Source organism: Desmodus rotundus, chromosome 11 (assembly GCF_022682495.2).
Source record: "Desmodus rotundus isolate HL8 chromosome 11, HLdesRot8A.1, whole genome shotgun sequence".
Lineage (NCBI taxonomy): Eukaryota > Metazoa > Chordata > Mammalia > Chiroptera > Phyllostomidae > Desmodus > Desmodus rotundus.
Window position 1 is genome coordinate 4750987 of NC_071397.1, and position 27448 is coordinate 4778434.

At 54.1% G+C, this 27448-nt stretch overlaps 1 protein-coding gene and 1 long non-coding RNA gene across 5 annotated transcripts; one reads left to right on the top strand and one right to left on the bottom strand.

Moving 5' to 3' along the window:
• Positions 1–252: 252 nt before the first annotated feature.
• LOC128779563 (uncharacterized) lies at positions 253–24581 on the bottom strand. 3 transcript variants are annotated; one of them, XR_008425609.1, is made up of 4 exons: positions 22505–24581; positions 21755–21911; positions 2045–2188; positions 253–656 (listed from the first exon to the last, which is right to left on the bottom strand). It is a non-coding gene; the product is annotated as an uncharacterized lncRNA (long non-coding RNA). The 3 variants fall into 3 exon arrangements; XR_008425608.1 differs by lacking the exons at positions 253–656; positions 2045–2188 and adding an exon at positions 14347–16911; XR_008425610.1 differs by lacking the exons at positions 253–656; positions 2045–2188 and adding an exon at positions 20595–20726.
• Positions 4421–26965, top strand: FGD2 (FYVE, RhoGEF and PH domain containing 2). Of its 2 annotated transcripts, none has more exons than XM_045193400.2 (16): positions 4421–4635; positions 7371–7581; positions 8471–8551; positions 9258–9406; positions 10568–10724; positions 10894–11032; positions 11580–11638; positions 11853–11999; positions 12697–12789; positions 20636–20715; positions 20795–20825; positions 21258–21350; positions 21891–22022; positions 24603–24749; positions 25890–26036; positions 26397–26965. In XM_045193400.2, exons 1-16 carry the CDS (start codon positions 4568–4570, stop codon positions 26610–26612), a joined length of 1950 nt encoding a protein of 649 aa, XP_045049335.2. In that variant the 5' UTR covers positions 4421–4567; the 3' UTR covers positions 26613–26965. The 2 variants fall into 2 exon arrangements, with proteins under 2 accessions (XP_045049335.2, XP_053770242.1); XM_053914267.1 differs by having other exon boundaries at positions 12697–12756.
• Positions 26966–27448: the final 483 nt, after the last annotated feature.

Here is a 27448-nt window from a genome sequence, read left to right on the forward strand (position 1 = left end):
GACAATGAAAGTGAAGTTCAGTTACTGGTCCAAGGCATATAGGTCAGATTTTTTTTTAATGTTTTATTGTTTATGCTATTATAGTTGTTCCAATTTCCCCCCTTCGCGCTACTCCACCCAGCCCCCCACCACTCCCTCAGGCAATGCCCACACCGTTGTCCATGTCTATGGGTCATGCATACAAGTTCTTTGGCTGATCCCTTCACCTTCTTTCAACCAGTCCCCCCTCCCCCGCCCCCTCTTACAGCTGTCAGTCTGGTCCATATTTCTATGCCTCTGATCCTATTTTGCTTATTGGTTTACTTTGTTCATTAGATTTCACATATGAGTGAGATCATATGGTATTTGTCTTTCACTGACTGTTTTTTTTCACTGAGCATAATTATCTCCAGGTCCATCCACGCTGATGCAAAAGGTAAGAGGTCCTTCTTCTTCACTGATGCATAGTATTCCAGTGTATAAACGTACCACTGCTTCTTCATACACTCATCTGCTGGTGGGCACTTGACAGTGTTTCCAAATCTTGGCTGTCCATCCTTATGGTGGCAAATGTGTTTTCCCATACAGTTGGTTCCCTTTTCATTGTGATGATGGTTTCTTTAGCCGTGCAGAAGCTTTTTAATTTGATGTTTATTTTTATCTTTGTTGTCCTTGCTCTAGGAGATATATTGGCAAAAATACTGTTAAGAAGATATCTGAAATTTAAATGCCTGTGTTTTCGCCTAGGATTTTTATGGTGTTGCAACTTGTATTTAAGTCTTTTATCTATCTTGCAGTGGGGAAGCTACCTAAAGAATTGATGCTTGTGAGTTTACAATCACCAGGGCAGGCAGTGGGGTAGCAAAGATGGATGCAAAGCTGGGGGAGCAAGACTGATCTGAACCAGTGAAGAAGAGCGGGGACTCTGAAGGATGAACAGGCAACCACTTCCAAGCCACCCACTTCAATGACTCAGGTGACCTGCAGAAGAAGTTACACCCTTTGTCCTGGAGCTAAACACACACCTGGCCCGAGGAGCTAGACACGCTAGAGATGCGTTGAGAGCCCAGACGCCTGCATCCACCTGTGAGAGGTGCAGCTGCACTGGAGCCCCCAGCTGCTTCCTCCCCTCCTGCAGCCATGGCCAACTTGCAGGAAAGGGGGGTCTGGATCTGCGGTTCTGCTTAGCTCAGCTGACGCAGCACAGAGCCACCACTTTAGGTCACAGTCCAGACCTGGGGCGGGGGTAGGGGTGGGCTTGAGGAAGAAATGGCGGGGAGGGTTGGTAGGAGCCAGACTGGGAGTTTGGGAACCCTTCCGCGGGATCATAGGCTGGTTAAGATACTGCGAGTTAAGTTGGAAGTGAAGGTGGAACGTGTCCCTGGCGATGTCTTGAAGGTGTTGGGCATACTCAGTCTGGGCAGGAGGACAGGAACCTTGGGATAGATTCTGAATTGGGTGTGTGTGAAGGAGGAGACCAGAGGCTGCAGCTGAGCCTCAGGTGATGCCTGCAGGTGAGGAACAAGTCAGGCAGAAAGGCTGGCAGAATTGTGAGGGGCCAAGGCCAGAGAGATGGGGGCGCAGGAGGTAGAGCCCTGGAAGATGTTGGGGGAAGTGGCCGTCTTGGCCCTCCTTGCTGGGCAGTTGCAGCTTTGATGGAGCTTGTGTCGTATTCAGAGCTGGGCTATTAGGTGGCCTCCTGCAGGAACCCCTATCTGCTCTTCTGCCTCCGTGTGAGGGGCTGGTCCCGCTGTTCAGGCCCAGACTCTGTGCTGGAAGCTCAGGCGCTGGAGGCTAAAGTGCGCAAAAAGCCTCTGGGCTCACGGTAGACATTTGTCCTTTCCATGTGCCTTCTGAGGCCCCACTGTGTGGGGCACACTGGGCTGGGCTGGGGACCAGGCAGGAAGCATGTGTGCCCTGGCTCTGCCTGCAGGGAGCCAGGGTGCAGTCTGGCGGAGGCAGAAGAGGAACCAGGCACTGTAGTCGAGGGAAGAGGAGCACCAAGGGAGGAGGCCCCCGCAGACCTGGGAGGGCCTCCAGGAAGAGGCGGTGTTTGAGTACGAACCTGGTCAAGCCCCTACATCTAGCTGTCACAAACAGGAAATTCAGGAACCCGTGCTGTCCTCGTCCTGAGGGAGGGACCTGTCCGGCCAGCAGGCAGCATCCTCCCAGCTGAACTGTGCAGGGAGGCGACCAGGGGGTGGTGCATCTGCGGATGAAAGGGGAGTTAATGGATGGGACAGCTCACTGTGCCATGTGGGCCTTATTTGGATCCTGAGTTTTTTAAAATGGTGACGGATTACTCTGCTCAGGTTGCCATAGCAAAATGCCACAGACTGCGAGGCTTAAAAACAACAGGACTTATTTCTCACAGTTCTGGAAGCCTGAAGCCCCAGATCAAGGTCTGGCAGGGCTCCATTTCCAGGGAGGGATCGCTTCCTGCTCCCACGGCCACTTATCCTCACTTGGCCTTTCCTGGGAGCCATGCAGGGGTGGGGGGATAGGAGTGGGGGAGGAGAGACCACTTCCTCTTCTTATAAATCCACCAGGCCTATCAGATTAGGACCCTACTCGTATGACCTCATTTAACCTTACTGACCTCCCAAAGGCCTTTTTCTCAAATACAGCCACACTGGGGGCCAGGGCTGAAATATGTGAATTTGGGGGACACAGCTTGGTCCACAGCATGTGGTATTCAGGAGTGACTGGGTCTTTGAATGCTGACTCGCTGTTTGATTATACTGAATATAATCAATACATCTCTAAATATCTCTGAGTAATGATAATGGTAATACCGTTTCATATGTACATAAACATGCGCAGCTGACCCCTGAACGTGGGTGAGGCGTGCTGACCTCCCACGCAGCCGAAAATCCGAATGCGCTTGAGGTTGGCCCTCCACATACATGATGGAAAACACAGTTGAACCTTGAAGAAAGCGGGTTTGATCTGCGAGAGTCGGTTGAACCGTGGCCAGTTGAAACTATCTGTGTGTGTAAGTGGACCAGGGCAGCTCAGACGTGCATTGTTCAAGGGTCAGCTGTGTGCAGCATGTATGAAATATATGTGTGTGTGCGTGCACAGAATACATTACCCTTATATGTATGTGTGTGGGGGCGAGGGGGTTGTGTATATGTCCTTGTCTTTCAGGTACGCAGGAAATATTCATGGGTGAAATCATCTGGTGTCTGGGATGTGCTTCAGATGATGTGAGAAAGGGGAGGGAATGTGAATGCCTCTGTGGCTGCCAGAGCTGATGGTTGCTGGGTGCGGGTCATAGCTTCATGGGGTGCGTTATATTATTCCGTACTAAAAAGTAAAACCAAGAAGTGAGGAGGATTAGTAAAATTTAGGGTGGGGAGGAGCCAGGCATCTGCCGGCAGGAGTTGTGCAGGAGAAGCTCAGAGAGTGAGCTGTTGCCGTGTGGGCCGCGGTGGTTCACAGGTGCGGTGGTTCACAGGCGCGGGAGCCTGGCGCTGGGCCTGCACTCTGCGTACCAAGTCCCTCCACAGCAGGACAAGCACCAGTCTCAACGGAGGGCCCTGGCTCAGGAAGACAGAGGCCAGAGACCAGTGGGAGGGCCCCGAAGGGCCTGAGAGGCTCCAAGGGAGGCAGAAGCGGTGGCTATCTGTGCTACAAAGGCTGGAAGACCAGGTGGTGGAGGAGACGTCAGGCAGAGGCGCCCCACGTGCTGGGAGCAGTCAGAACGTGGTCACCAAGGCTCCCCACGGAATCTTTGCTAGCACTGTGGGACCTTCCCCTTTGCTTTGGAAACATGGCTTCTTTCGTGTTCCTACCGGGTAACTCTGAGCAAGTTACTTAACCTCTCTGACCCTCACTTTTTTCTTCTGTAGGTTGGAAATAATAATGGGATCCACCTTGTAGGCTCTTGTGAGATTAAATGAGAAAATACTTGTAAAACACTGAAGAGTGTGTGTTAACTGTTATTATCATCAGAGTTTCATGGAGGAAGCTGCCCTCCCCCAGGGCAGTGAGGTGGAGACAGCAGCCACTGAAATGAGAACCCCACCAGGGAGGTGAGAGCACCACCTACTCCTCCCCGCCAGCCCTTAACAGACTCTTGGTTATTTTTAATTAAATCAAAAAAAAAAAAAAAGCTGTTTTCTTACAGTAGTGAACAAGGTCAGAAGCAGAAAAGAAGCTGCTGAGAGAGGACCAAGGAGAAGCCCCTGAGCCTTGTGCGAGTGGTTGGCTAGAGATGCTCCAGCCAAGAATACAGCCAAGGGCCCAGCTCCAGAAACTGCCTCTAGGCCCCATTGACCCCTGTTGTGTGGTTTCTGCAAGTGGGGGTCTACAGGAGTGAAAGGTCAGCCCCTGGGAGGGGGCGTGGGGCTGAATGAGCTCCACCCCCTTCGGGGAGCACCAGCCTTTCCCCTTCAGGGCTGTAGCTCTGGAACCACTTCCTCTTTCTTCACTCTGAAGCTGACCCCTGGGCCTGCTGAGCCCTTGGGAAAGAGAGGAGCAGATTCCGGATGCTTTAGCCCACCTGTGACCCCAGGTGGGGGTGGCTGAGTGTACTGGCTGGAGGGCTCTCTCCCTGCCTCCGGGGACCCTGGAGGCCTGCAGGATGGAGGCGGCGAGTAAGGAGAAGCTGACCTCTGTGTCCAACCTGGTGACTGTGTTTGAGAACAGCAGGTATGGGGTGGTGGGGGTGGGAAGGATCACCATGGCCAACTGGCAGCCTCCCTTCAGCTCCTCTGCCCACCCTGGGCCCCTGGGCGGTGCAGGCTGAGGAGCAGGACCAGGGTCACCTTGGGCCCTCAAGGAGCAGCTCTCTCTCTCTGGGCCCTGTCCTGGACACCGCCTCCTGACTGGACAGCTCCTACATTGCTTGGTCACGGGTTCCTCAGGGCACAGGAGAGCGTTGTCGGGCATGGAGGAGCTGGGTAGGGATGAGAGTGTAGGTTGGTGTGTCAGGGAGAGTCCAGGAGCGTGTAGTTGTCAGTGAGAGTGGGCTGCAGAACCCCACCCATTGCCCTTCCAGCGGAAATTAGAGCCAATACTTATGAAGCACTTATTCCTTATGACTAGAATAACCATATAATTTTTCACTCAAACCAGGACACGCTGGACACTGAACGTGAATGCCATTAATTATTTTGGTGGGGGTGGGTGCTAGGAAAATCTGAGACTGTACCAGACAAACCAGGCTGTATGGTCTGCTTACCGAGGGGGCCCTGTTCTGAGTGCATTGTATCACTTCATTCAATCATCGAACAGCCTAGCAGGGGCGGGGGGGGGGTTCTGTTTCTATCCTCATCTTATAGATGAGAAAATAAAAGCACAGAAAGGTGGGGAGCCTTTAAGTGCTTCAAGTTCACTGGCAATGGGTGATGCAGGGCCTTCCGTCTGAAAGAGAAAGGCTGGGTCCGATGCGTGGAGGTCATTGGTGGCTCTGTCAGGGGTGGTGTGTGTGTGCATGCGTGCGTGTGACATTAACCCACTCTGCAGGCATGTTAGGGACTGTCATGGGTGGGTTCTCTGGAAATAGGCTCTGAGGAGAGATTTATTCCAGGAGATCTCTGGAGGAATGCAGCATGGGGCAGAGGGAGAAGCTGGACCCCCGTGCACTTGCCAGAGAGGCCCCAGCCTGGCTCAGGGAGCCCCGGACTGGGCTGCCCCTCAGGCTGTTCCAGCTGAGGCAAAGGGCTGAGTCTTTTTACCCCAAAGGCACTAGTCATTGGATGTGGACGTTGGGTGGTGAGGCCGCTGTCTTCCGGGAGGGCAGTTCCAGCAGGAGCCCAGTCAATGGCCCGTCAGCCCCACACCAGCAGCAGCTGCGGGCAAGAGTGCCTCTGTCCCGAGGGGCTGCGGGGGGCCCAGCCCAGCCCCACACAGGAACTGTAGCCAACGTGGGAGCCTAAAGGACGATCCCTGTCAGGAAGGTTGTTTTCTTCCCATGCTAAGCTCCTGGCATGAACACGATGCCAGCTCACGGACGGACAGTAGAGGCCCCGGGAGGGGCCCACACGCGGTGCGGAGGGCACTCCGAGCAGACAAAGCCTCCAGTGGGCTGGCCGGCGGGAGTGGCTTAGACGTGGAGCTAGCGGGCAATTCAGCTTCCTGAGCTGGGTGACCTCGCCCTGCCTCCCCCAGGGTCCTTTGCCAAGCACGTGTGTCCAGCACCGAGGACAGCTCTAGCAGCCCCCTTGGGTGTGGAGGGATGGCATCGCCCAGCCGACACTCCAGGCATGCCCAGTGGGGACCTTCAGCACGTGTGCCCTGCCTGGCAACACTCCTAGCAGGAGGAGGCAGCCCCCAAACCCGAACGCGGTCAGAGCGGACCCTGTCAAGAGGGTGAGAGCCACCCCTTACTGTGTGAGGGGCCCATGCCAGCTGCCTTGGCCAGGGCTTTCTTGGGAGGTCTTCCAGCGCTTTAGCTGATCTGAAACTGAGGGGTGAAGAGGAAAGAGAAGCGGGCCTGGGCACTGGGAGAGAAATGCAGAAGCTGAAACCACACGTAGGACAGAAAGGCTGAGGCCTGGCTACTTCCATGGGCTGCAGAGACACAGGCTGAGGAACCAGGCACTGGGGCACCAGCAAGGGGCAGGAGAGCCTGTGAGGGGCTGCTGGCGCTGGGCCCCAATCTTCTCTCCGCTACGGACCAGCTGTGTGATGTGGGAGAGGCCGCACTGGCTCTCTGGACCCGTTTCTCCTTGACTCGAATGGGCGGGGGCAGTTTGGGGCACAGGCTCAGGAGCCAGCCTGCCTGATCTGAATCTCACTTCTGCCACTCCCTAGCTGAAAGTGACTTATCCTCTCTGCACCCGAGTTTCCTTAGCTGAAAAATGGGGGTAATGAAGCTTTCTCAAAAAATGTTGCAAATTTTGTACCTGGCAGGTTGTCCATCTCCCAGCCTGTCTTTCTCCCCCCGCCCACGCTACAGGTGTGTAGGGCACAGCTCCCACTGAAAAGCCTCAGCTTCAGCAGCTCTACCCTCCCTTCACAGTGTTCTCTGGCTCCCACCTTCCCTCGATGTAGCAGGTACTGAGGTTCTAAGGCCTTTCCTGCTGCAGAGACTAAAAGCAGGGGTGAGGTCCACAGGTGGGAGTGATTGCTGGCCAGGGGGCTTCAGGGCACTTCAAAGCCACTGTGTGCATTCCCAGCTGCATTTTAAATGGGAAGTATGTAGTTCCCCAGAGAACCAAGCACAGTCCATGCTGACTCATTTCGAAGATTGGAGTTCCCTCCAAGAAAGTGTTGGGAAGGAAGTGGACGTCTTCCTTAGCAAACTCCTCCTGAGGGTCAGGCACTCAGGGGCCATGGCACCCCTGTGGTTTGCATTCATCACCCCAAAATCCTGGCCAGGGGGCTGCTATTCCTCTCCCCACTCTACAGACAGGAAACCCTCAGGTCTGCTCTCTTCTCAGGATGCCAGGAGCAGCGCCCGGAGCCCACACTCTGGAGGCCAAGCCTCCCCCACCTGCTGGACCATGGGAGAAGCCCAACACGGAGGAGGCCTTGGGGTCTGGGCCCAGGACAGTCAGCAGGAGGTACCTGAGCTCCCTGAAGGACAAGCTCTCCAGTGGGGCCTGGAGGAAATCTTGCCAGCCCAGGACCTGCCCCGGGCCAGGGACACAGGTGCCTGGGGGCTGGGGTAGGAGTGGAGAGCTGGGGGGTCCCCTCCACTGACCTCTTCCCCACACACTCTTTCCCATCTGGAAGCTAAAGTGTCCCTGTTAAAGGCTTTTGATTAGCTGTTTAGTGTGCACTCCACTTGCCGGCTTTATTTCACATATCCCTGCATGGAATAGCCTTTTAGGCCAGGACATGCAAACTCAGACAGCTTCAGGAACCTGTCCAAGGCCACGCAACTTGGAACAGTCTCCACTTGTGAACCAGGTACCCATTCCAGGTGCGGCCTCAGTTTACCCTCTGAAGGAGGCAACAATCCCAACTAGAAACAGAGGTCAGTACTAATTCCTGCCCAAGTACGGCTGCACCGTACTTGGACCTGAAGCTAAACTTAACCACCTCCTTAAAGGCCCTGTGTCTAACACAGTCACATCAGAGGTTAGGGCTTCAAGATAGGAATTTGAGGGACACACAACTCAGTCCGTGATAGGGTCTCCCACATGGCTGCAGTCAGATGGTGGCTGGGGCCAGGATGCCCACAAAGCTCAACTCTCCAGCCTGGGACCTCCGAGGCCTGGGTTCAGCTGGAACGCGGCAGGGCGTCTCTTTTCCATGAGGTCTCTCCAGCAGGGCAACCAGACCTTCGGATTCAAGGCTCCCAAGAGAGCACAGGCAGAAGTTTCCAGGCCATTTGGGGCTGTGGCCCAGAACTGGCACAGACTCACTTCTGTCCCGTTCTCTCAGTTAAAGTGACCCCAGCGCCAGCCCAGGTGCACTGTGGGAGAGCTCCAGCGCCGGGGGTGTGTTTCACGGGGGTGTCTTTGGAGACCATGCCCCAGCTCCCCATCAGAGGAGACCAAAGCTGCCCTCTCATTCTCCCCCAAACCTCCTGCAGGAGCCTGAGGAGAAGAGGATCGTCCGGGAGCTGCTGGAGACGGAGCAGGCCTACGTGACGCGACTCCACCTGCTAGACCAGGCCAGTGGCTGGGCTGCCCCCCGCCCCCCCCCAAGTCCCAGCACCCGGGTCTCCTCACCCAACCCCTGCTCTCCCTCTCTACGCACCTCACCAGAACTGAGAGTGAGGACGCCTCGATTTGATTCTGGGAAGCCTGAGTCCTCTAACCCCGCTGGCTAGAGTTGGGGCAGAAATCAGGAATAGCCCATTAGCGCCACTCCCCATTCCAGACGTGGTACCTGGGCCTCACCTGCGCAGAGGACACACCAGCCAGGCCTTCCAGGCCCCACCCAGGGTCCTCATCTGTCATCCCAAAGCAAACACCCTCCGCATTATCACCCCTTCCCACTGTCTTAAGGAGCCCCGGGCTAAAGGGTCCAATCTCCAAACATCAGCAGAGGAATCTTTCTCCTGACGAAGTCTAACTTCCTGACACACCGCAGACGGGCTCATTTCTGGCATTCTTCAGCTGCCAGCCTTGGGCCAAGTCCCTGAATGTCTAGGCCGGGGTTTGCCTGTCTGTAAAGGGACCAGAACACCATCTTCCCGCCCATGTCTTCCGGGGCTGTTGTGAGGGTGATGGGGGAGTAGGGAGGTGAATGCACTCAAAGCCGGGAGCCTGACACTGGGGCTGTGCTTGTCCCCCGCGCCGCCCCCCCCCCCCCCCCCCGGCGCTGTGGGTGGCTCCCCCTCTGCCGCAGGCCCGGTGACCCTGTGGTGGCTGCAGGTCTTCTTCCAGGAGCTGCTGGAGGAGGCCCGCAGCAGCAAGGCCTTCCCTGAGGACGTGGTCAGGCTCATCTTCTCCAACATCTCATCCATCTACCAGTTCCACGCACAGTTCTTCCTCCCAGAGCTGCAGCGGCGGCTGGATGACTGGTGAGGTCCACCAGGAGCCCCGAGTCCCCTGACCGCAGCCCTGGCCAGATTGGGGTACAGCCCACAGGGCACTGGCTCTGTGGCCTTGACAGTGTCCTGCTCTGGGCTCTCTCTCTGCACAGTGAGGCGCTTGGATGAATGAGCCCTGGGAGGCTCTGTGTATGTGTGTGTGTGTGTGTGTCCTGGAAAGGGGATGGATCAGGTCCCCGCTAGGCTGGATGACCCAGGAGGCCGACCTAACTGAGGGCTTCCTACGTGCCTGGCCCTTCCTACGTGGGCTTCACACCTATTAACTCAATCTTCCTGTCAGCCCCCCGTGTGACGATGGCATTGTGGTCGTGCAAGAAACCCTCTTTGTTTTCAGAAACGATCACTAAAATATTCAGCGGTAAAATTACTTGCTTTATATATTTTGCCAAAGAAATGCCACAATGTCTGGGATGTCGTTTAAAATTCTTCAGCAAAGCAGAATGTTAGTAATTGTTCAGTCCAGTGATGAATATGTAGGAGCTCATTGTTACATTCTTTTTACTTTCATTTGCTTAAACGTGTTCATAATATGTATTTTTGAAAGACAACCCTATGAGGTTACCCACCGTCATTTCCGTTTTCCCAGAAGGGAAAACCGAGGTACAGAGAGGTTAGCCGGCTTGCCTGTGAACACACAGCGAGAGTAAGGGGCACAGTGGAGAGTCAGACTCGGGCAGCCAGCTCCTCACCGCTCTGCTCTAATGGGCCCTGGGCTGAACGACCTTCAGGCCCCACCACAGGACGGTCCTGGATATGTTCCTACCCTCTGAGTCTCAATGGCCTCATGTCTAAGATGGGCCAAGGACTGCTCTGCCTGTAGAGAATTGAATGGAGACATGCAGTGCGTGGCACGTGGCCCTCGTTGTCCTTACGAGAACGAGCATCACATGGTCACTGAACACCCGTCCTGAGCGCACACAGTGCTGAGCCTGTGGGGGAGCCCAGTCCGTGGGAGAGAATGGCACCTGCCCTCACACGTGTGGGAGGGTGATATGCCCCCCATGACTGCACCCAGAAGGGCAGCGGAAAGGCTATTTTGGGGGTTTCAGGGAGGCTGGCCTAACCCTTCTCTGCCTGGAATCAAGAGGAGGCCCTCAGGCCAAGGACAGTACCTGGGCGCCCCTCCTGCAGGACAGCCACCCCCCGCATCGGTGACGTGATCCAGAAACTCGCCCCCTTCCTGAAGATGTACAGTGAGTACGTGAAGAACTTTCAGCGAGCTGCTGAGCTGCTGGCCACCTGGACTGACAAGTCTCCTCCCTTCCAGGAGGTTCTCACTCGAATTCAGGTGAGGTGGGGGCGGGGGGGCGGGGCAGAGCCTGCAGGGCCACCCCCTCCTGTGGCAGCAGCTCAGTTGCCCCCGTGTTCTGGGGCATCTCCCAGGCTCAGCGCTTCCAGGAGTTCCCCGCCCCTCCCTGCTCTCACCCCACACTGTGCCTCCCCTGTGCCTCCCCAAGAGCAGCGAGGCCTCGGGCAGCCTGACCCTGCAGCACCACATGCTGGAACCCGTGCAGAGGATCCCACGCTATGAGCTGCTACTCAAGGAATATGTCCAGAAGCTGCCACACGAGTCCCCAGACCGGGCTGATGCCCAGAGTGAGGACACCCCCAGGGGACCCAGGGGCTGGGGAGGCCTGCGCTGTTCCCACGCATTTAATGAGCACCTGCTAAAATGGCTATAGTGAGCATCAGTCGTCGACTTCCATCGTTGGTACTCTGCAGACGTCACCCTTAGCATTAGCTGTTTTCACAGACAAGGAACAGAGAGGGTCCCGTGATTGACTTGCCCAAGGTTACACAGCCAGAAAGCAGAGCTGGGATTTGAAGCCGGGCCTGTAGGAGGCCAAAGCCCGTGCCTTTCCAGCACCCGCTGGCTCTGGCTTGGTTCCGGGAGCAGTGAGAGACCCAGAAGCCAACCACCTAAGCCCTATCTTTCCATGGCTTCCAGTCTTGCCACCGCCACTGGGGTGGGAGGTGGCCCCCATCCTCCAGACACCTCATGTGCTGGGCTGCACAGCCAGGGCTACCCCAGGGTGCTCAGAGCAGGCCCGAGGCTACTTTGTCAAGCCTCAAGGACCTCCTGCCTCGGCCACCAGCCCAGACGTTCAGGCGGTGACTCTGGCTCTGCTCCCCACCCCTTCAGAAGCCCTCGACATGATCTTCTCCGCAGCGCAGCACTCCAACGCAGCCATCACAGAGATGGTGAGCAGCCGGCCCTCGGCGTGGACAGCGGGGCATCCCCAGGGCCCTCTCACCTCCCCCTGTGCTCTCAGCGCCCCCAGCGCCCCCAGGTCTCTGCATCTGTTCCTCCCCTGATCCCTGTCACTGGCCCCGCTGCCCCTCACCCTCTCACCCCTGTCCACACAAAGCAAACCTTCTCGAAGGAGATGGGCTGAGGGTACACCCCTGTCCCTAGGAGCGGCTGCAGGACCTGTGGGAAGTGTACCAGCGACTGGGCCTCGAAGACGACATAGTGGACCCCTCCAACACCCTGCTCCGTGAGGGCCCGGTGCTCAAGATCTCCTTCCGCCGCAGAGACCCCATGGAGCGGTACCTTTTCTTGGTAGGGGGATGCTGGGGGGCCCACTGCCCGGGGGAGGGAAGTCATGGGCCACACTGCCCAGGTCCCGCCTGTCTGGGTCTACCCCGTGCTGCAGGGGGAAGAGGGAAGAGCCTGCTTCTCCGCCCTCCTCAGCTTTGGCACCTGGCTGACTTTGGACAAGTGCTGCCTCCAGACCTCAGGGATTCTCAAAAAAGGGGTTTCCTAGACATGCTCTAGGAAGCCACAGGGTCAGCATCTGAACCTAGTCTGTTTGGCTCCAAAGCCTGTGGTATTATTTGTGCTCTAGGAGCACACAGCAGGAGGGATTTAAGTTAGATACTAGGAAGAACTGCCCGGGTTTGCACTGAAGAAGCCAGGGGTCTCCTGGAAATCTGGAAACTGGTCCTGCCTGGTGGTCAGGAGGAGGGAGCTACCCTTGCATAAGCCCCTGTCCCCCTGAGCCCCGGCGAGAAAGGCCTCATAGGTTCCTGAGCTCAGCTGTGGTCCCTGGATGCTCACAGGTGGGGCAACCCTGTAGTGACATCCTAGTTGGATTGGGGGCCAGGCAACCCCTTTGTCACACCTGTGGCATCCTGGGAGCTGGCCCAGAGTGTGGCAAGAGGGGTGGGAGAACAGTGGTGCTGGGCCCCCTCAGGGAAGCCCGCCTGGGCGTCTTCCTGCGCCGCCGCAGCCCACGCCCCTGCTGTGCCCCCTGCAGTTCAACAACATGCTGCTGTACTGCGTGCCCAGGGTCATCCAGGTGGGCGCCCAGTTCCAGGTGAGGACCCGCATCGACGTGGCCGGGATGAAGGTGAGAGGCGCCCCAACCACCGTAGGGCATCATCGCAAGCGTGGGCCCAAGTATGGGGAGTAGCAAGAGGTGCCGACCTGGGTTCTCCATCCAGGAACCCAGGCAGGGCTTGAGCCCGTGTGGACAGGGAAGGGCGAGGGGTGAGAGCTGTCTCGTCTGGGCTCCCAGCCTCCCAGCCTTCCTGCCCAGGGCCCCTCCCAGCCACTAGAGGCCTTTGGGGTGCCCGCATCAGCCTGGCCCCACTTGGCTTTCCCTACCGTCCACACCAGTGCTTCCAAAACGTGTATACGTGCAGGAGTCCCCTGGGGGGGGGGGGGGTCTTGTTAAAATGCAGGTTCTGACTCAGTCGGTGTGGGGACCCTGAGATTCTGCATTTCTAGTCAGCTCCCCGGCAACTGGGTCTGCACTGTCATCTCCCCACGCAGAGATGGCCACAGCCTCTGTAACAGTGCCCACTGATGGGGCAGTGGCCGTGGGTGGGGCCCTGCATCATCAGATCCTCCTAACAGCCCTGTGATGTAGGGGCTCTTATTATCCCCTGCATTTGGGTTTTTAATCTTGTTTAAAAAATACTTTTATCACTTTAAAAATACAGACCATTCCAAAATCACACAATATAAAAATATATACAATGCAAAGCCTCCTCCCCACCGCATCCCCTAGGTGCCCTTCCTGGAGGCAGCCGTGGCTTCTCGTTCTCAGGAGGCCTTCCCGAGGTATCTTTTTGAACACGGACTAACACGATATTTACCATAGCTTACTTTTCTTTCACATAAACAGTGAAACCGGTTTTCACGTACACTACTTGGCACTTAGCTATTTTGACCTCCTGGAGTGATGTGTCTCTGGAGATTGCAGGCATCAGCACGGCAGGAGGTCGCCTCCTTTTGCTCAGCTGCATAGTGTCCCAGCGTGGGTGGGCGGTGCTTCCCTCAGCCAGGCCTCTACTCTGGACGTTCACACTGTTTTCAGTTGTCAGTCTGCAAATGAGCTGAATGACTGTGTGCAGTTTGCCTGTGTGTGAGTGTATCTGTACTTAATTCTATTTTTTAAAGGATTTTATTAATTTATTTTTAGAGAGAGGGGAAAGGAGAGAGAAAGAGAGGGAGAGAAACATCCATGTGTGGTTGCCTCTCGCATACTCCCTACTGGGGACCTGGCCCACAACCCAGGCACATGCCCTGACTGGGAATCAAACCAACGACCCTTTGGTCCTCAGGCCAGCACTCAATCCACTGAGCCAGAGCAGCCAGGGCTAATTCTATTTTTAAGATAAGGAAATAAACTCTGATACATCCCGACAATGGAATACTACTCAGTGATAAAATGAAATGAGCTGTCAATCCTGAGTGCGTGTTACTAAGTGAACGAAGCCGATCTGAAAAGGCTGCATGAGACCAACTACACGACATTCTGGAAAAGGCAGAACTATGGAGACAGTAAAGGATCAGTGGGAATTGCTGGCACAGTGGAGGAAGAGGTGGGGGCCTTCCTGCTCCCTCCTCCCTCATCCCTCCTGAGTCCAGGTGTCTCCTGAGGGCTGGGGCTGGAGGAAGCATGTGCAAGCTCTTTTTTAGAAAAACGTTCGGCTACAGTTTATATTCAGTATTATTTTAGTGATTGTGTTAGTTTCAGGCATACAGCATCACGGTGAGGCCATCATAAACTTTACAAAGTATTCTCCCCAATATTTTTGTATCCACCTGCACCATCCAGAGCTATTACAATAACATTGGCTATATTCCCTGTGCTGTACTTCACATCCCTGTGACTGTTTTGTACAATAACTGCCAATCTGTACTCCTCATCCCTTCACCTCTTTCTCCCTGTCCCCCAGCCCCCCTCCCCTCTGGCAACCACCAGTCCATTCTCTGTATCTATGAGTCGTTTCAATTCTGTTTGTTCATTTACTTTGTTCTTTAGCTTTCACAGATAAGTGAAATTATATGGTATTTGTCTTTCTCTGACTGACTTATTTCACTTAGTATAAGACACTCTAGGTCTACCCATGCTGTGGCAAATGGTAAAATCTCATCCCTTTTTATGGCCAAGTAATATCCCGCTATATATATGGACCACAACTTCTTTTATCCTCTCATCTGCTGATGGACACTCGGGCTGCTTCCATATCTTGGCGATTGTAGATAACACTGCAATGAACATAGGGGTGCAATTCTTTCAAATTAGTGTTTTGGTTTTTTTCAGATATATAGCCAGGAGAGGAATTTCTGGGTCAAAAGGCTGTTCCATTTTTAATTTTTTGAAGTATCTGCATACTACTTTCCAATCTGCATTCCCACCAGCAGTGCACAAGGGTTCTCCTTTCTCCACATCCTTGCCCACACATGTTGTTTGTTGATTAATTGATGACAGCTATTCTGATGGGTGTGAGGTGGTATCTCATTGCGGTTTTAATTCGCATCTCTCTGATGATTAGTGACATTGAGCATCTTTTCATATGTCTATTGGCCATCTGTATGTCCTCTTTGGAGAAGTGTCTGTTCGGGTCCTCTGCCCATTTTTTTCATTGGATTTTTTTTTCATTTTGTTGATAGTTTCCTTTGCTGTGCAAAACCTTTTTAGTTTGATATAGTTTCATTGGTCTATTTTTTCCTTTGTTTCTCTTGTCTGAGGAGATACGAGATCAGAGAAAACATTCCTAAGAGAGATGTCAGTGACGTTGCCGCCTGTGTTTTCTTCTAAGGGTTTTATGGTTTCAAGTGTTACATTTGTCATGAATTCATTTTGAGTTTATTCTTGTATACAGTGTAAGAAGGGGGTCTAGTTTCATTTTTTTGCATGTGTCTGTCCGATTTTCCCAACACCATTTGTTGAGGAGACTGCCTTTCCTCCATTGGATGTTCTCTCCCCCTTTGTCATATATTACTTGACCATATAGTCATGAGCTTCTTTCTGGGCTCTCTGTTCTGTTGTTGATTTATGTCTGTTTTTACTCCAGTACCATGCTGGTTTAATTACTACAGCCTTGTAGTATAGGCTGATATCAGGTAGCATGATTCCTCCAACCTTGTTCTTTCTCAAGATGGCTGTGGCTGTTTGGGGTCTTTTGTGGTTTTATTTAAATTTCAGGCTTATTTGTTCCAGTTCTGTAAAACATGCCATTGGTATTTTGATAGGAGTTGCATTGAATCTGTAGATTTGGGGCGTACGGACATTTTAATGATGGTAATTCTTCCTACCCATGAGCGTACTATGTGCTTCTATTTATTTGCATCTCTTTGGTTTCTTTCTTCAGTGTCTTATAATTTTCTGAGGACAGGTCTTTTACCTCCTTGGTTGAATTTATTCCTAGGTACTTTTGATGCAGTTTTAAATGGGATTGTTTTCTTAGTTTTCCTTTTTAGATAGTTCATTATCAGTATATAAAAATGCAACTGATTTCTGAATATTTATTTTGTATTCTGCTTCTTTACCAAATTCATTTACCAGTTCTAGTAGTTTCTTGGTGGAATCTTTAGGGTTCTCTAGATAACAGTATCATGTCATCTACAAATAATGACAGATTCACTTTTTCCTTTCCAATTTGGATGTTTTTTTTATTTCTTCTTCTCCTCTGATTGCTGGGGCTAGGACTTCCACTACTATGCTGAATACGAGTGTTGAAAGCAGGCATCCCTGTCTTGTTCCTGATCCTAAGGGAAACACTTTTAGTTTTTTCCCATTGAGTGTGCTGTTAGTTATGGGTTTGTCACATATGGTCCTTATTATTTTGAGATATGCTCCTTCTATTCCCACTTTGCCGAGAGTTTTTATTCTAAATAAGTGCTAGATTTTGTCAGTTGCTTTTTCTGCATCTATTGATATGACCATATGATTGTTATCTTTCATTTTGCTGATGTGATATATCATGTCAATTGATTTGCAAATAGTGTACCAACCTTACATGCCTGGAATAAATCCCACTCGATCATGGTGTTTGATCTTTTGAATGCATTGCTGAATTTGGTTTGCTAACATTTCATTGAGGATTTTTGCATCTATGTTCATCAGGATACTGGCTTATAATTTTCTCTCTTTGTAGTGTCTTTGTCTGGTTTTGGAGTTAGGATGATGCTGGTGGCACATGCAGGCGTGTGTTTCTGGGATCCTCGGTGAGTGGCACTGGGAAAGGCAGGTTTGTGAGGAGTTAGATAGAGCAGGGGTGTCAAACTCATTGTCCCCAGGGGCCACATCAGCCTCGAGGTTGCCTTCAAAGGGCCAAATGTAATTTTAGGACTGTATAAGTGTAACTACTCCTTAACAGTTAAGTGGGAGGTTGGCGCTACCGCCAGGTGGAAACAAGGTGCCGGGCGGATAAAACAAGGTGGAGGGCCGGATTCAGCCAGCGGGCCTTGTGTTTGACACCTGTACGTAGACGGACAAACAGATAGGCAGCCCTGTCTTAGGACTGGCAGAAACCCAGGCGTAGAAAAGAAGAAGCACAGATCGACAGATAGAAAAGCCAAGAAATAACGGAGACTAGAACAGAGTCATCAGAAAAAACACATAAAGACGGGGCAGTATGTGGTGGCTTCCTGGAGTCTGCCAGTCCCAGAGAGCCTGTTCCCCACAGGGCCTGCTTGGTGCTCCAGAGGCCACACAGCGCCCTCTCCTGGATGGCACAGGCCTGGCAGGTGGAGAGTGGTCCACACACCTGGGTCTGCATAGGAACCATTGTCAGCATCTGGGGTTTGGAGGCAGATCTGGCCTTCCACCACCATGACATTTCCCACCGGCCTACAAGCCCCTGGCTTCCTCCTTCCTGGGAGTCCGGGAGGCCTAGTTCCCAGCAGCAGATTCTCCCAAGGTCTGACTGGGTCCTGATGCTGTGCCATCCTGCGCAGAGCCAGCCTGGGAAGGCGGAAGGGGGGTGAGACACGTGCCCAGGTCTCCGTGTGCAACTGCGCAGGCTGTGCACTGCACGAGCGGCCTCATCCCAGAGGAACACACCTCACCCACAGCAGCCCGCGTGCATGGTACAGTCACAACTCTCGTTGCCCAGCAGAGGGCAGTGGAGTGTCTTGTTCCAGCAACACCAGACTAGCATGCCAGTTTGCCGACAGATGTCAGTCAGGTGTTTTGAGGAAGTGGTGTCTTTGGCTAGTTGGCACAAAGGCACTGAGTAGGCTGCGGGGGCCTGAACCAGCCCAGGCCTGAGCACTCAGGAAAGTGGCCTCCAGAAACCTTCATCTTGTCTCTCTGCAGAGGTTCGTGGTCCTGGACCCCAGGTCAGGAGCTGCCCCATTTCTGTAAAAAGCATCCTATTTCTTCCTACCTCTGGACTCCAAACCTTAGGTGTCTCCCTTCTGTTCCCTCTCTCCTCTCCCTCACCCAACTAGTCGTGAAGTTTTGCCAGATTTCCTAATCTTGTTCTTCAGGTAGAAACCTCTTCTCCCTCCCCAGGTGCAGGCAGGCCTCCACCACTTCGGGTGTCACGTCCACACTGGCCTTTGGGGTACTGGTTTGTCCCGTTTCCCCCAGACCCAGCCCTTTGCCCCTTACACTCAGCTGCAGGGGTGACTCCCAAACACGTCTTGCCACATGAGCTTCTCCATTTACGAACCCTCAGAGCCTCCCCGTTGCCAAGAGTGTTGAGTCCGAATCCCATCAGGCCGTTACAGAGCGGGGCAGACTGGATTCATGGGCCTGGCGGGAAGACTAGGCCTAGAGTGAAGAAGGGTGTTTCCAGAGTCCACGCTCTCTGGGATGTGGTGAGCCGCCCTGAGAGTCGTCACTCACGGCAGGTCACATGTGGCAGCGGCCAGCAGAGGGGGCTCAAGTGTCAGATGGATTCAATGACAACAAAATTCCCTCGCGCCAGGTCTCTTGGGCTCTAAGTTTCTGTCTTAGCTTCCCTTTGTGACTCTACCTCACACTACCCGGGAGAGGTCTGTGTTTACAGGACTCTGAGCGTGGGTGGAAATAGATGTTCTTCCATTTTACCCTTGGGGGCCAAAGACCTGAGTTTGAATTCTCATTCAGCCATTTAGGTGCTGTGTTACCTCAGGCAGGTCTCTTGCCCTCTCTGAGTCTCCATTCCCTCATCTCCTAAGTGAGGGTGATAATATCTGCCTCACAAGATTGCTGTGAAAGTTTTCTTTAACTTTTTACGAACATTTTAACTGAGAAAATAGAACCCCATATACTCATCACCTGGCTTCAACAATTGCCAACTCAAAGCCAGTCTTATTTCCTCAGCATTTCCCCTCTGAATTCTCTTTTATCACTGGGTTATTTAAAAGCAAATCCCAGTCACATACTTGTTTCACCTGTAAATACTTCAGTGCATCTGTCAGAGATAAGAACTTTGGGGTTTTTTTGTTTGTTGCCCTAAAAGATGACAACAGCACCATTATCACAGCTGACAAGTAGATAACAATTATTTAGTCACATCAAGATCCTTCAGCCCCAGCTGGCGTGGCTCAGTGGATTGAGTGCCAGCCTGCAAACCAAAGGGTCGCTGGTTCAATTCCCAGTCAGGGCACATGCCTGGGTTGTGGACCAGGTTCCCAGTAGGGGGTGTATGAGAGGCAACCACACATTGATGTTTCTCTTCCTCTCTTTCTCCCTCTCTAAAAATAAATAAATAAAATCTTTAAAAAAGATCCCTCAGTTTTCCTTGACTGTCTCATAAATGTGTTTTCACGGCTGATCTGTTTGAATCATTTGTGATATGCTCCTTACATCCCTTTTTAATCCACTACGCTTTCATTTCCCACTTTTTTCCTCCTTTACTTGTTGGAAAAAATCGGATCGTTTCTTTGATAGAGGTTTTCATCGTCTGGATTTTGCTGACTGCACCCCTATGGTGTCATTTAACATGTCCCGCGGCCTCACATATTTCTTGTAAACTGCTAGAGAACCCGGAGGCCTGACCAGATTCAGCCATGCAGGAAGCCGTAGCTGGAGAGAGGCCACCCGTGGGGGCGCAGAATGGTTCTAAGTGTAGGATTGATCGGTGGGTTCAGCGGTTGTGCGGATCGAATGAGAGCTTGTGCGGAGGGCCCTGGACTCAGTTCAGGGGCTGTCACTTAGTAAGCTCCCTCTGACTGGCAGCTTTCATAACGGCCTGGGGACCCTGTGGCATTCTGGGCAAGAGGATGGTGAGAGACAAGGAGGAACGGATTGCCCAGTTCATGGATCTTTTCAAGGGTGGATCTCTGTGGTCTATGAATTGGGTAATCAATCCCTTCATTCACTCTATGGGGAAGGGCAGCAATTTTCAACCAGTGTGCTGCAAGAATTTTTAAAACATGCACTACCTGACTATTTAGTCAGGGCACTGGCCTTTTTTCCCTCGGATTGTCAAATTGTCCCAGCCAACGACAACACAACAAAACGACAACAGCCAACACAACATAACCATCCAGTGTGAATGAATCAAAACTGTGCCTGTTTTTCTGTCAGATCAGCAACAAAATACATTTTTGGCGTGCTGTAGAATTTTAGCAGCTAGTGTGTGTGCCATGAGATGAAAACACTGAAAATCGCTGGGGTAGAGGGTCTTTCTGTAGGCCTCAGATCTGCCCGTGCAAAAGCTGTGTCCCCAAGCCCACTCTGTGACCCAGTTTTCACTTCTGGCGAAGCATTCCCGTCACCCCGACTCACACTGGGCCAATTCAGCAGCTGCTCAAATTCCAGGAGCCCTTTGGGCCGCTTTTGTGGAGCAAGCCCAGCGCAGGTGCATTTGCCTGGGATCAGGGGGTGATGAACCAGCTCCCTACCCCTGTCCCAGGAGTCTGAATTGTCCCCTGGGCAGAATCCATCTCCTTCCACCCCACAGTGCCCGGGGGGTGGGGTGGGGTGGGGGACAAGTCCGAACAGCCTCCCTCCTATTTCTGAGCAGGTGCGGGAGCTGACTGATGCGGAGTTCCCACACTCCTTCCTGGTGTCCGGGAAGCAGCGCACCCTGGAGCTGCAAGCACGGTAGGCGCGGGCTAGGGGCGGGGAGGCAAAAAACTGGGAGGGGCCGCTTCCCTGACACCCGTGTTCACTTTCCGAGCAGGTCCCAGGAGGAAATGATTTCCTGGATGCAGGTATCAGACCAATCCAAGGCCCCTAGGATTCTGAACCACCCCCCCCCCCAACCCCGACCTGGGCTGAGGAGGAGGGAGGGCTGCATGCCTGGGCAGGGGTGGGGGAGGATGCATGCGCCTCTGCTCCTGCCTAGCTGCTCCCTGCTCTTCCTCCCGAGTGGCTCTGTGGCAGTTTGAAGGCAAACTGAGTCCAAATCTTGCTGTCCCTCACTGTCTAGCTGGGACAAATCACGTAATATCCTTGAGCTTCAGTTTGCAGGTCTGTATCTGGAGATAATGGTCTCTCTTCCGTAAGTCAGCCGGTGTGTGCTGAGAATCCAGTGCCTGGCACCCAGGAGGCTTTCAGCAGCGTTTGTTGAATGTGTGGATGGACGACAGATGGACAAGCTCCCCCTGCCTCCCATTTAACCTGCTCCCTGTGCCCCTGTCCAGGCCTGCCAAGCAGCCATTGACCAAATAGAGAAGCGGAATGAAACCTTCAAGGCTGCGGTCCAGGGCCCTGAGGGAGACACCCAGAGGCAGGAGGTAAATGAAGACTTTTTGTTCCTCCCTGGAGATTCACAGGGCTTGAAGGGACCCAGGAAGCCCACCCGCCCACCCCAACATCACCCGACTTGAACGCTCAGTGCCAAAGGTCCCCCATTAGCAAACAATCCCTATGGGAACCTGTGAACACAACCAGCTGCAGGAAGGACTTTGCAGCCCTGGCTGTGGGGGTGTTGCAGGTTTGGGCTTGAGAGTGCCTGAGAAGTGTAAGACCTGGGGACGGTCCCCATCCCAGGAGGGATGGGCTCAGGGACAGTGTCTACCACTAGATTTCAAACCTGAGCTCTGAACTCTGGCTTGCTCCTTGTCTCTGCTGAGTCACCTAACGCCTCTGGGCCTCAGTTTGCTCACCTGTAAAACAGGAGTGATAGTAACCGACCTACCTTAGCGCCTTCATCCGTTCAGTCAGCTCCACGGGGAAGCACCACGCACAGAATCCCTGCCACAAGTGGGCGGGGAGGGCCCAGCGCTCAGGGAGCAGGCGAAAGGGTCCTGAAGTGCTGTCCCGCTGCCCCGCAGCTGCAGTCTGAGGAGCTGGGCCTGCGGGCGCCACAGTGGGTCCGGGACAGGATGGTGACCATGTGCATGCGCTGCCAGGAGCCCTTCAACGCCCTGACGCGCCGGCGCCACCACTGCCGGGCCTGCGGCTACGTGAGTACCCCCCACCAGCAGCCCTGCCTCCCCCCAGCTCCGCTGGCCGGCTGGGAGCGGTGCAGCCCAGGCCCAGGTGCGCGATCTGGTGGGAGCTCTGCGCTGGGGTTTTGAGCTGCCTCGTCTGGACCTCACAGCGCCCACCTGTGAAGCAGGACCTGCATTATCCCCTTTTTACATATGGGAAGGCGAGGCTCAGATTCTAAATGACTTGCTCAGGGCACTCCTCAAGGTGACCCTACTAATTCACCTGCTTTCTTTCCACCATTTCAGGGCGAGGGTCATGCAAGGCCTCAGCCCCCCTCCAGCCTTGCACTCACCAGTCATCAGCCCCATGCCTGTTACGCACATCCCTCATCCTCTCTTCACGACTGACCTCGGCTAACTGTCCCCTCCACTTCTTTACAAGCCCTCTGCGCTCCGGCGTGTGACCAGTTCTCTTGCTAACTCTGCTCACCAGGTTCAGGCCTTAGTTTCCTCACCTGTACAATGGGCGTTGTAATGCCTCCCTCAGGGGTGGTAGTGAGGACTCAACAGAAGAAGGTGCACCCTTCCCTCTCCTTCTCCTCCTTTCCTTCCCCCTCCTCAAGAGCTCAGGTGGAGCTCACTCAGAGGCACGAGTCACCAGCTGACTGGGGAAGTGACCTCCCCACTCCTGGCCGAGCTTGCTTGGCTTGTTAACCACCTGCTGCTCTTGGGCTGTTCTCTGCTGACATCACAACTCCCTCCATTTACTCTGCAAACAGAGAAGCCCTTATGACCTTAGTCTTTAATGAACTCTGGGGGCCAGGGGCCAGGACTGGGGACACACCTGTGCTGAGATTTAAGCGATGAGTTATATCCTGGATCTGGGGATTAGCTACTGTTCTTGACAATTTACGTCTGTACATAAGAGTTGAGTTCATTCACACTTGTGAGTTAGTAATGTAGTTCCTAAAAAATATTTAAATAGTTAAGAAATACAAAAAGCCACAAGAATAGTATAACAACTTTGAAAGCAGGTGCATGGAAGAAATAAAATATTCTGACAACTCAATGAAATGTATGGTCCTCGATTAAATCCTAAATTGGAAAACAAAACCAGCTACAGAAGTCGTTATCGGGACCGTTGGTGGAAATTTGATTATGAGGCATGTGCAAATAGTAATTTTGTACCAACGTTAAGCTTCCTGGGTGTGATCACGGCATTGTGCACAGGCAGAGAGTGTTCTTGTCCCTAGGCACCAGCTATGCATTTAAGGAGAAGGTGTCACGATGACTATAATTTATACTCAAATGGTTTAGAAAAAATAAAATACAGGGAGAGCTAAAGCAAGTGTAGCAAGAATGTTAACAATTGAGTACTGGCAGGGTATCACTGCATTATTCTTTGAACTTGTCTGCAGGTTTGAAATTTTTCAAAATAAAAAGTTGGCAGAGCAGAAAAGAAATACTAATACTATTTTAAAAATTAAACAGATACTCCCAAGGTAGTTGAAGTCCCCTGGGTGAGGATGTGAGATGTCCTTGGCCCGAGTTTGAGTTTTTTCTGCCTAGGCATCCCTTTGTGCTCTGTGAGTCATCCTTTCGTGGTGTGGTGCCCAGTTTCTGTCTCCCACTGGCCAGATGGGAGCCCTGGTGAGGGCGGGGCAGGCCCAGGCCTTCTCCTGTGGGGCCCTCCCAGTCACGTGCTGGGCTGGGCACACCCAGGAGCTCACTGATGAATAGCCCTGCCCCTTGGCTCTATCTCCTGCTCTCATTTCCAAGCCCGTATCCTGGACTCACGGTGCCACCCCAGTGTTCCTGGAAGTCACGTCCTGCAGCACCCCATGTTTCTTTCCAAGTCTTGTCATGCCTCTTTCGCCCGGTCTTCCCAGCACGATCCATGTCGGCCTTCTTGGGGGCCTCTCCATGGTGGGCCCCCTCCACACACTACCCATCGCAGGCCTTCTTGGCAAAAACAAGCAGCCCATCATTTTTACATTAGAACATGTTTGACTCTAAGATTCAATGGAGTGCAAAGTTTGCATGCACCCTAAAGCTAAACTGTGGGACTTGAAGGACATGTCCTGTGTGTGGAGGGCCAGTTGCTGCCCGTGAGCTGTGTGGCCCTTGGCAAGGGGCTGCCCCTCTGGGACGCCCTGATGCTCCCTGTGAGGCTGGAGAGGACAAGCCCCAGCACTGTGCAACCAGTGAGCTGCTGGGAGAGTCTGGTGAGAGGGTAGAGGGGACAGAGGGCGCTTGGAGAAGTGAATCAGATATAAGGGGTGTGTGCAGGGCAGATCCCTGGGGTTAACAGCTGCCTTCACTGATGGGGAATTTGAAGGGGGGAAAAGTGGAGGCACCTGCAGAGGAGGCCAGTTGTCCGCCCCCAGCTGGGGAAGCCCAAAGCATGAGCTCTCCTCCTGCATCTCGGCCTCCAGGCAGCTGGCTCTCTGCCAGCGCAGGGGTCTTCCCCTCTCTGCCTGCATTCCTCTCCTGAATCTTGCTCTTTCTTCCTCCTGCCCCTGGTTGCTCTCACACCCCTGCCCAGCCAAGGTACAAACACAGTCCTCCCCGTCTCACCGAGTCCCCAAGCCCCTCCCGCCCCTCCTCCCTCAGGTGGTGTGTGCCCGGTGCTCCGACTACCGGGCTGAGCTCAAATATGATGACAACAGGCCCAACCGAGTCTGCCTCGCCTGCTACACATTCCTCACCGGCAACGTGCTCCCTGAGGACAAGGATGACAAGAGGAGGGGCATCCTGGAGGTGAGGGCCGCTCCTCCCCATTCAGCAAATGTTCACAGGACTCCTACCACAGCGGGCACTGTCCTAGGTGCTGAGGAAAAGCCAGCCGAGGCCACGCTCTCCCTCCTCTCTCTACCCTTCACCCCCTCCCCCACCAGAGCTGGGCCCGCCACCAAAGGAAAGCAACTTTTGACTCCGGGCTGTGGTCCAGGCTCTCCCCCTTCCCCTCTGGGCCCCCACCCAGACGGCACAGCCTCTCCGCACAGGGCTTGTCCACGTTCCCACCTCTGCCCCACGGTCCTAGGGGCTGAAGAGAGCTGGTGTTACTGACTCCACATTACAGGTGGGGAGACTGAGGCCCCAGGTCAGGGTCCCACGGCTGGGAAGAGGCAGACTGGAGACTCCGCTCTAACTAGAGGGGACTTCGGGGACCAGACCCAGAGAAGTGATATGCCCAAGGTCGCCCAGTGAGTTGGGAGCCAGCTCTCTGACCTTGCCACAGATGTCCTCTCTGCCGCCCTTGGGGCCTGGCCGAGCCACTCCCCACCCCACAGGTGCTCCCCAGGCCACTCCCTCACTGCTGGTCGGCACCACCAGGGCACTAGCTGTGTTCAGCCTCGTGCTACAAATGTAATGTAACCCAGCCCGGGTGCCGGTTACCGCTGCCCTCTGCCCCTCCCTCACTAAAAGCCAGGTGGACATCCCACGTCCCTGGGAGGGAGAAGGCCCCAGCCTATTCCAGCTGCACATGGCTCCCCGGTTTCAAGTTGGTTCCTTTCCGTGGGCATCTACCTGCTTTCCAATCCCCCCCTTTATTCTGGGTCCAGCCCCTGCTCTCGCCCTTCCTGACCATTAGGCAACACAGCCTGCTCCCGGAGAGACGGGATGGTCAGCCCCTTCTCGGGCCCCAACTGTGTCCCCTCGGGGAACTTTCAAGTGACAAGCTCCCCCAGCACCTGCCCCAAGTTCAGGCTGGCTGGGGTTTGACCGCAACGCTGCCAGTGGCCAGCTGTGCGGCCACAGGCTCACAAGGGGACCTCTCTGAGCCTCAGGGACAAACAACCCCTCCTTGCAGGGTTGCTGCAGGATCAGAAACAGTGGCTGTCCAGCTCCCAGACCAATGCCTGTCACCCAGTGTGCACTCTGTTCTCTTGGCCTTAGAAAGGGTCCGTGTCGGGGTCTGAGCAGAACCTCGTGTGCAGCTTCCTGCAGCTCCTCGGGGACAAGTGGGGCAAGAGCAGCACCCGGGGCTGGTGTGTGATCCCGCGGGACGACCCCCTCGTGCTCTATGTCTACGCTGCCCCTCAGGTAATGCCTTCACCTGCCCCCCCCACAGGTCTTGGCCTTCTCATAGCAGGCGGGGTGGGGGAGGGTGGCTTTGTTGGCCCCATTATCTCAGATGCAGAAACTGAGGCCCAGTGAGGACAGAGTTCTCTGGAGCCACAGAATTAGTGGCTTTCAAATTTGGGCCCAGTCTCCAGGGCACAACGGCTTTGTTCTCCAGGGGCAGCACATTCTCTACCCTGATGCCTTTCTGCCAGCCCTCCGGCCTCGTGGGTGTGTGTGGGGAGTGGGAGGCAGGTGTGTGGCTGTGACCTTCAAGTGACTGTCTGAGGTGGTGGGGCTGAATGGGGGGGCAGCGGCCCATGGCTCTCTCCTCCCTCTCAGGACATGCGGGCCCACACCTCCATCCCCCTGCTGGGCTACCAGGTGACGGCCGGACCCCAGGGGGACCCCCGGGTCTTCCAGCTGCAACAGTCAGGCCAACTCTACACGTTCAAAGCCGAAACCGAGGAGCTGACGGGCCGCTGGGTGAAAGCCATGGAGCGGGCCGCCAGTGGCTGGATCCCTGGGGAACCCAGCGACGGGGACCTGTCTGACTGAGCCCAGCTGGCCGCTCCCCTCAGAGCCTGGCTCCTGCCGCGGGCTGCCCCTGTGGCCTCTGTGACCCACCACCCAATCTGAGCTTTACACAATTGATCTCTGGTCATCTCTGCCCAGACCATGTGTCCTTTGGGAAGGCGGGCGTGGTGGCCAAGGGTGCTGGTATGCCCAAGGTTGAGGGGATTCCTGGGACATGGGACTCTCTGTGGTAAAACCAGGAAAGTCCCAGGTCACCCAGGACTGTTGGTCACGGGTGTGGTTCTTGCCCTGGACTGCACATCAGTACCACCGGAGATCTTTTAAAAAAATGCCCATAAAAATATATAAATAAACTAAAACTACCGATGCCTGTAGCTACCACCAAAGATTTCTGATTTAATTGGTCCGGGGTTGGGGAGGCCTGGGTGCGTCTCAGGAGCGCCCCCACAAGTCTAATGGGCAGCCTGCGTCACCCAGGTGAAGGAGAGAGAGCTCAAACAACCACTGGCTGAGCACCTACCACGTGCCAGGCATGATAATTATAATAACTAATAATAAACATCTGCTGGGCCAGCCACTGTGCTGGGCACTTGACACGGACTATCCCACTTGACCCTTGGGAGTTATGACCCCGCTTTCCAGATGGGACACTGAGTCTTAGAGTGGCTCAGTCGTTGGCTCGAGGTAACACGGCTCATGCATGCCAGGGCCGGGGTTGGACCAGCTACACCAAGGTCAAAACTCTGTCAGGTAGCAGAGCATTGGGGCAAGCAAAGAGGGGAGTTGAGTGGAAAAGGAAAAGGGGGGAAGGAGTGAAGAAAAGTATGGGAGACAGGAGGGAAGAGGCGAGAGGAGGA